This window comes from Passer domesticus, chromosome 2, assembly GCF_036417665.1.
Source record: "Passer domesticus isolate bPasDom1 chromosome 2, bPasDom1.hap1, whole genome shotgun sequence".
Taxonomy (NCBI): domain Eukaryota; kingdom Metazoa; phylum Chordata; class Aves; order Passeriformes; family Passeridae; genus Passer; species Passer domesticus.
In genome coordinates, this window is record NC_087475.1 from 4,430,647 (window position 1) to 4,439,405 (window position 8,759).

The following is an 8,759-nucleotide window of genomic DNA, read 5'->3' on the forward strand; positions in this document are numbered from 1 at the left end:
GAAAGAAAGAAAGAAAGAAAGAAAGAAAGAAAGAAAGAAAGAAAGAAAGAAAGAAAGAAAGAAAGAAAGAAAGAAAGAAAGAAAGAAAGAAAGAAAGAAAGAAAGAAAGAAAGAAAGAAAGAAAAAGAAAAGAGATTGTGGGTGGAATTGTGCTTAGGACAATGTCTTTTCTGGGCAGGGAGTAGAAAACTGGAAGTTTGAAAACAGGTTCCTTGTGTCATCAGAATCTGGCAGGGGAATCTAGAGAGGAGGTAGAGAACCTGCCGTGAGGCACAAGATACCTGCAAGCCCCCCACAGCTGAGCCCCCTCTGTGCAGACAGAACTCAGAACCCACTGGAATTATGAGCAGAGTAATTCTGGATTTTTTTTTGCCAGATGGTAAAGTCTCTTATAAACAGCAGTGTTGGTCTCAGCCTGGGCAGGACATCTGCAGGTCACACTGATTCACATTGTGCTTAGAGATGAGCAGCTGTAAAATTCACATTATTTTCTCTGAAGCTGTGGAATAGTCCCTCAAGAAATCAGGGATACAAGGTTATTCACTATGAAAATGCAGTACAAACATCAGTTGCAAATCTCAGCAAAAGCAAAGGTGTTGAAGTGTGGGGTTCTGGGAGGTGGCAGAGCTAACAGACTAAATAAATGAAAGGCAATTTGGTTGTGCATTTTACATTACACTTTATTTCCATGCAATGTTTGGAAGTGGGCAGATACATCTGCCTTGCACAGAGCCAGGCTGGGGTTGTTTCTTTGCTTTCTGGTTTCATTTCCAAACATGAATTCTGAAATAAAGCACAAGTAGTGTTGAGAGTTAAGACATCTGCACCAACTTAGTTCCACCAGGTGGGCACTGCTACCTTCCTGAGGCCCTGGAAGTTACAGAAGTCTCTGATTTTGGCAGTAATTTTAGCTAATGTGTTAAAGTCAGCTGTGGAAAAGCACAGGAAACTGCCAAAGATTTCTGAGGGTAAACCAAACATTTGAATTTACTACATTTGCTTTATGAAGAAAGCTTTTATGGTTTCATTTTTTTCATTTTTTTAATATGCTAAAGCACTGAAATAAAATAGTAGGAGTATTAACTCTAAGAGTAATTACTAAGAGTAAATGAAAGAAAGGGAAATGAAAATTTAGATGTGTAAATTTAAGGAGCTTGTCCCAAGAAGCAAAACAGAATAAATCAACCAAAGCCTGTCTTCTTAAAAGGAAACACTGTTAGATGCTGAATTTAGGAGGATTTATGCATAAAATGAGGTCTTGGGGACTTTTTCTGCAAGGTTCTAGCACAGATTATTCATGATGCCAGTGTGAGCCATTCCTTGGTGTGCTGGGCTGAGGAAGGGGACTAAAGGGGGTGCCCTGAGCCTTTGGAAGTTATGAACTCTGTGTTGTCTCTAAAGATTCTTTGCACCACCTATTTCAGTGCAGCTCAGACTTCTGTCAACAACAGGCACCTCTACAGAGCACAACTGTTGTTTTTACTCTTGTTTTTACAGACAATAAAGATGATAAATGTTTTAACAAAGAATTCCCTGCCTGTTTCAGTAATTTTCCCAATCCTGAGTCCCCTCAAACTTGCCCTTTTTGGACATAACCACTTTAGGCCATATCTGCATGAATAAATGTATTTTTCCTTCACAGATTTGCCTTATGAGCAAGCCAGGAGATCAGCATGGACGAGTCACAGCCACCCCAGCCCTCAGTCAAAAGGTAAAAGCATCTGCACAGCTGGGGAAACATGGATTAGACTCCAAAGGGAATTTCTGGAGCTCTGGAGGGGTTTTATCTGTGCATTTTTGGAAAGCCAACTGTACAGGCAATGCTGGGAGGTGTCACTGAGCAGCCACATCCTTCTTTAAACTTAAACTTCATCAAGTCCATCACCTTAAAAAGCTTTTTATGAGCTTTCAATCCTGTTGTGTCCATCCTGGAGCAGAGGGCAGCAGGAGCTCCAGGCCTGGGGACCTTTCATAGGTTTGGTGAGTAACTTCCTAACTGGAAAAATAACTATATGGGATTTTTTTTTCCATTTTCAGCTACTCAGCCATCATCCTCAACAGTTCCCAAAACAGAAGACCAGCGTCCTCAGTTAGGTGGGTGTCACTTGGTTTGAATTCTGCCTGGGTTTGTTGAATATGATGAGAAGGGCACCCAAACTGCACAGTCTGGTTCAGACCACTCCAGCTGGAGACCACCAAAACCCCAGATGTGAGTGGGGTTTGCTCTGCAGCTGGATTTGGCATGAGTGTAATGTTTAAAGGCAGTGACAACCTTCCAGAATAAAAATGCTCTTGAAACAATCCATCTACAATTTAGGTACAAAGATGGAAGGTGGAGATGCCAAAAGACCCCAGTGGTTGAGATTCCAGCAGCTGGAAAATGTGCTTGAGCAAAAAAAAAAAAAAAAAAGGGGGAGTGGATTACAGCCTACAGAAACCCTTCTGAACTTGGCTCCTGAAACACAACAGGAATATTAGAGGGATTCTCAGTCTGTTGGAAAACTGAGGAGAAAGCAGAAGTTTATGGGTTTGTAGAGTAGTGGTTTAGCAAAATGGGTGCATTTTGTATTTTCAGAGCTCCAAATCCTTGGGGTGGGACCTAATCCCTTATTGCAAATTCAGCTGTATTTTGGACAGGTAGCTGGAGAGCGCTCCAAAGGGCCTGAGTCAGTCATGGCTTTTGTTAACAGCAAAAGGTTAGAAGGAGGAAATAAAAGAGATTTAGAGGATATTCTTAGCTCAGAAGACTCTGAGCCAGTTTTTATCACATGGATTTTAAATCATTATTCTGGTTTTTGTTAGAGCTAAACAAGACTGTGCATGACTAGGTCTCATTAACTCATGCACAGACTGCCTGGGAAGTATTACACTGAATTTTGCCCAAACAGTGTTTTATCTAATCTGGCCTTGCAACCACGAGAATCTTCCTAGAAATATACTAATGATTTATGTAAGTGCTGAGGACCTTTTAATGGCTATGTGTGAGCTGCACAGATTATTTAAATGTGTAAGGAGCGTAACCTGATTGTCTTCTTGGCCGTAAAAGCCACAGGGTCACTCAGTGCTTGCAGCCCCTCACTTTGCCTTTGGTCCTGCTGTCACAGCCCTCCCTTTTTCCCTGCTGGACTTCAGGCCAAAGTAAGTTTTCATTTTCAGAGAGAAATACTGAGATGCTACAGGCATGGTAAGGCTGACAGAGGCTCTTCTGAAAACACCAGTTGCAGGGTTAATCCATGGGATCCCTCACTGGAGTCCAGTGACAAAAGAGAATCCCAGAATCACTGAGCTTGGAAAAGACCTCAGAGGTCATTGAGGCCAAGCTGTGAGCCATCCCCACCTTGTCACCCAGCCCAGAGCACCTAGTGCCACCTCCAGGGCTTCCTTGGGCACCTCCAGGGATGGGGATTCCACCACCAGAATGCTTCATAACAGAGTTTACATTCTGAATATATGCATCTTCTCATTAATACAGTTCAAAAAGCAAATGTATGTCCTTGCACACCGAGTTTGAAAGGAAAACATGCAAATATTGCCATGCAGAGGGAGAAATTTGCTCAGGTGTTGGACCTGCTGTCCCATCAGGCAGTGCACACTGCCCCTTGCAAGGTTCAGAAATGGTACCTAAAGTATTTGACAATGCTGTTGTATGATTTTAAATCTTTCTTTCACAATTCTCTAGATCCGTATCAAATTCTGGGACCGACCAGCAGCCGACTTGCAAATCCAGGTGAGAAGGGATTTTGCTCATTTAGGAGGCTTTTCTTTCTTTCACTGCTGAGTGTCCCCACTTCAGCTGTAAGACCAGACCTGGAAGGGGATGTCCCTGATTTTCCCACTCCTCAGGGGGAGCTGATGATACCCAGTGTGTTGCAGAATTTCTGAATTACACAAGGCTGGGACTGAGGAATTTAGAATCATTAAGGTTGGAAAGGACCTCCAAAGAGTCCAGCCTTTGAAGCTGGAGTTCACTTCAGTTTCCTGAACATCAGGATTTGGTTAAGGAGTGTAAGAGACCCCATCTGGTCTCCAGTTACCCCCTCCAGAAGAGTACAAATCTCTTAACCACTCTTCATCAGCTGTGTCCCAGATTCTGTTAATCCACAACACAGTATCATACTGGCATTGATAAATACAGAATTTTGGGATGAAATATATAGGAAAAAGAAAACAAAAACCAGGAAATTATAATCTATTTGCAAATAATAACTGGATTAAACGCTTCAAAAATGTTCTCCTACCTCAAAGAGGCAATGGGGTGAATTGTGGATAGGGATGTGTAGCTTAGAACACAATCACAGACTCACAGAATCACTCAAGTTGGAAAACACCTCAAGGATTATCAAGTGCAACCTTGGACCAGCATGTTTTTGCTAAAGACAAGGGATCTTCTGGGTGATTTAGTAGCTCTGCTTGGGAATTGTGCAGATTTCACTGCTGTGGCTGTCCAGCACCATGATCAGCACAGGCCACCACAATGGACTGACACTGTGTGTTCCACTTGTCTGGACAGTCCCAGAGTACATTCCTCTTTCCACACAGACCTCCTCAGCCCCCAGTGACAATGGTTCTTTTTACAACAATCTCACGGCTTTTCAAGGCCTGAAATTGCCAAAATGCTGATCAGTTTCCTTTCACTTTCTCCAAAGTGACATCAAGCACAGTTCTAGATTAGCTGATTCTCTAAACAGTTTCGTGTGGCAGAGGAAAGTAATTAAGTAAGTGTTAGGAATAGGATTTTCCAAATGGCCTGAGGTGGTGGAGGTTTCCAGATAACACTGGTCTTGACTGGAAGTGGGGGCCTACATCCCTTTAATTTGGTCATAAATCATGGCTTGCCAAATTTTATCAAGTCTCCATTTGGTTGACTTCATTACTGTGAATGACATTAACATGATTTGGATTGGGATGCCTTTTTAACATTTGGGTATGGAGTTCCTCCACGCCATCATTCCTGTGCTTTAACATGTTTTGTGTGTTTATAAATCGGTGGAATTACTCTCTCATTAAAAGGAAATTGACAGCAACCATTTATTTTCATAGGACTATATATTACATTTGGAAGGCAAGTGTTTATGTTAGAACATATGTTGGATTGCTTATTCAAAAATTTGTGTTTTGTCCAGTGCTGAACTGTTTATTGATTTTCAAAGCCTAATCCTCTTGTTATGTTTCATGTATTAAAACTTGCATGCCTTGCTCATACCATGGATTCTTTTGTTTGTTTGTTTATTTAATGCATGTTAATGGAACAGAAGAAATTCATTAAGGCCAGTTTGGATAAATGCAATTTAAATGAATATGGGTTTCAGTTGCACTGAAGTATAAACTGCTAATGGGTTTCAGATGCTGTTCTAGCTCGATACTGTAATTGCTACTATAAGCTTTCTAAAGAAAAGCTTGTTTATTATACCCACATAGCTGGTTTGGATAAGAAAAAAAGAAAGAAACCCAACCTATTCCTGGTCCGAGACGTAGTTCAGAGTTAGCACATCCAGGCTGGTTGGCAAATTCTGCTGACACCGTGCTTGTGAAACAGATTGCATCGCAAGCTGCTTCAGCTGCTTTTTGCATCATTTCAGTGTTGCTTTGTTAAGAAATGCTAAGCTTCTAACATGACTACCAGTGGCAAGGCCCTTTGAAATCTACTTTCACTTGTCTAAAATGCACAAATTTTGTTGCCCTACCTCACTTTTGCAAAGTTCACGGCAGACTGTTTCCTTTTTGTGGTGGAATTGGCAGAGAGTGAGAAAAATACAACAGCAACATTTTGTGTCTTAACATAAAATAATCATTTTGACTCATTGGAAGCAGAATGATGACAAGGATGTATTTTATGGACCTTTTCACTGTTCCTGCAGTTGTTTTGCCCTCTGGTTGTATGCAGTGTAACAGCAAGCTAATAAGTTTCCGTTGTGCATTTCCCCAAATGCTGCAAAGGGATGATATGGTTTGGCACGGGCCCAGCTTGCTCTGAACTTCTCCATTTTGTGTGGGCTCATTCCATAGCAGGGAACATTTAGTTGCAACATAATGCTGTGAGAACAAGCCGAGTGTTACGCAAGTGAAAGCTGTTTGTGCTGAACTTTAGAGATTAGTTTCCTAAATGAGCGCTGTATTATTTCCCCATCAATTGTCTGCGCTGAATGACATTAGGTAACAATTAAATCTCCATGGAATGGCATTCTGCCACTCACATGAGGGAAAACACGACACATTACAATTATCCCCGCTCTTCAGGGTTTTGCGAGACAGTCCTGGGAGAAGGGGGACTGGCTGATAGAAAGAATTAGGAGCCAACATCACAACATTTCCTAATGGGGTCCTCAGGGAGAGCCTGCAGCGTCGATGCCTTGACATTATTAATGCCAGCCCTGACATTCCCGCTCTGTTCCTCCCCGCAGGCAGCGGGCAGATCCAGCTGTGGCAGTTCCTGCTGGAGCTGCTGTCGGACAGCTCCAACTCCAACTGCATCACCTGGGAGGGCACCAACGGCGAGTTCAAGATGACGGACCCCGACGAGGTGGCGCGGCGCTGGGGCGAGCGGAAGAGCAAGCCCAACATGAACTACGACAAGCTCAGCCGCGCCCTGCGCTACTACTACGACAAGAACATCATGACCAAGGTGCACGGCAAGCGCTACGCCTACAAATTTGACTTCCACGGCATCGCCCAGGCCCTGCAGCCTCACCCCCCGGAGTCGTCCATGTACAAATACCCGTCGGACCTGCCCTACATGAGCTCGTACCACGCGCACCCGCAGAAGATGAACTTTGTGGCTCCCCACCCCCCCGCCCTGCCCGTGACATCCTCCAGCTTTTTCGCTGCCCCCAATCCGTACTGGAATTCGCCGACTGGAGGGATCTACCCCAACACCAGGCTGCCGGCTGCTCATATGCCTTCTCATCTTGGCACCTACTACTAAGTGGGGTGGGGAGAGCAAACAGCAGGCAAAGCAAAGCTGCTTCTCACTGGGATTCGGTCCCTGAGGAGTGGCAGTGAACTCTGTTGGAGTACTCAAATTAAGTGCCTAAAGGGACAAGTGAAGGTTTGGCTGGGATTAAAAAAACCCCAAAACCACGTTAAAAATAGATGTCAAAAAGACTTTTTTGTAGTAGGGATTTAAAGGAAATATCCAAGAAGTATTAAGATACTAAAATGTAATGTATATGGGCATCGACTCTGTGGACCAAACAACAAGAGACTATTGTAGGTAGAAGCATGAAATGATAAGGAAAACCTACGGAAGCTGGTGGTCTTAAAAAGTTGATAAGCTTGTGTGTAAAGTTTGATATCATGCTAGTGCAAAACTGGGACTATACTACAGCAATATAAGGATAAGTCTACAGTGACCTAACACACAGTATATGGATCATTACAAAAGAGAGGGAAAAGGGAAACAAAAAAGGAAAATAAAAGCCTATCTGTATTTAAAAAAATATAAACATATCAGCAGAAGAGACTGGTTAGTGTGGAAGCTGATTTGGAATAGAGCAGCAGTGTTGTAGTTAAAGTCAAACGAGATCCATTCATCAGAGCAAATCAGCTACTCAAACTGTGAAGACAACCCAAACTTTCAGATTCCTTGACAGTTTTACAGGAACCCTGAGCCAAACGTGGGAAATGAGAACGTGCTGGAGGGCAAGTGCATGATTGTAGATCAGAGGCCTGCACCTGGCAGAGGAAGCAGGAAGGAGAAAGAGGAGGATGAAGGTGGTGAGAAGGGGAGGAAAGAAACTTCTTGACCAGTAGAGACTGAAAGGACTGAAAACTTTGTAGCGTTGGGACTATGAAGAAACACTTGTTTGGACTTGTGGAACATATTGCTCAGTATTATACCATTCCCAGTATTTCAGGAGGAACAGACTTGATTCAGTAGTAATAAAAAGTGGGAAAAGGGAAAAAGCAGAAGGAGCGAGAAATCAGAATATGCATCTCTTTTTTTTTTTTTTTTTTTTTTTTTTTTAGGGAAAAAAACCAAAAGCAAAACTGGAATTGTGTCTGATATTTAAAAGTTACCAGTCAGAACCTCATCATTACTAAGGGAGTTTGTTTTCTATTGGTTAGAGCAAGAGACAACCCCTGACTGCCAGAATCAGAAATCACCTGAGTATTTTTGTTAGGCGGGCGCCAGTTTTTCTTACCGAGTCGCGAACGCTGTGCGTTTGTCAGAGTGAAGTATACAAGTTCAATGTTATTTTTTTTCCTTTTTATATAATTATTATATAACTTATGCATTTATACACTACGAGTTGATCTCGGCCAACCAAAGACACACACACACAAAAAACAAACAAAAAAAAAAAGGGACAATCCAAAAAAAAACTATTGTGGCCTTGAATTTTAACTCTGTATGCTTAATGTTTACATTATGAACATATTAGTCCTTAGATTGCAGAATGTATGTAATAAAATAAGCTTGGCCTAGCATGGCAATTTCAGATTGACACTGTGGTTTGCATTTGTGTTTGCATTTTTTGTGTGTGACACCCGTGCCAGGTCTGCTACTCACCAGGTTAAAATAGGCCAGGATTTTTGGGCTGTGAAAATGTAGGAGCAAACAGCCTGAGTTTAAAGTGCACAGGTGCTGTGTGTCTTCTTTTCCAGACAGTTCTGCTGAAACACTTCCAGTCCTTCTTCAACAGTGCCTTGCCATCCCTGTGCTGAGCTTCTCTGGCCCAGAGATTGCAACCATCCCCAATTAATTCATCGACAGCTCCACGCCCAAGGCTGGAAATGAAGCCTAAGGGAGGCCTCTAAGG

General features: G+C 42.6%; 1 protein-coding gene across 18 annotated transcripts in view; it reads left to right on the forward strand.

Moving 5' to 3' along the window:
- Positions 1-8,444, forward strand: part of ERG (ETS transcription factor ERG) — a 147,346-nt gene extending 138,902 nt beyond the window's left edge. For 17 of the 18 annotated variants that reach the window (XM_064406364.1, XM_064406353.1, XM_064406362.1 and 14 more), the window contains 4 exons: positions 1,643-1,711; positions 2,038-2,094; positions 3,680-3,727; positions 6,402-8,444. In XM_064406364.1, coding sequence (XP_064262434.1) covers positions 1,643-1,711; positions 2,038-2,094; positions 3,680-3,727; positions 6,402-6,922 — 695 coding nt within the window. In that variant the 3' untranslated portion in view covers positions 6,923-8,444. Of the gene's footprint in view, positions 1-1,642; positions 1,712-2,037; positions 2,095-3,679; positions 3,728-5,040; positions 5,067-6,401 lie in introns of all 18 variants that reach the window. The other variant, XM_064406384.1, reaches the window with a different exon arrangement.
- Positions 8,445-8,759: the final 315 nt, after the last annotated feature.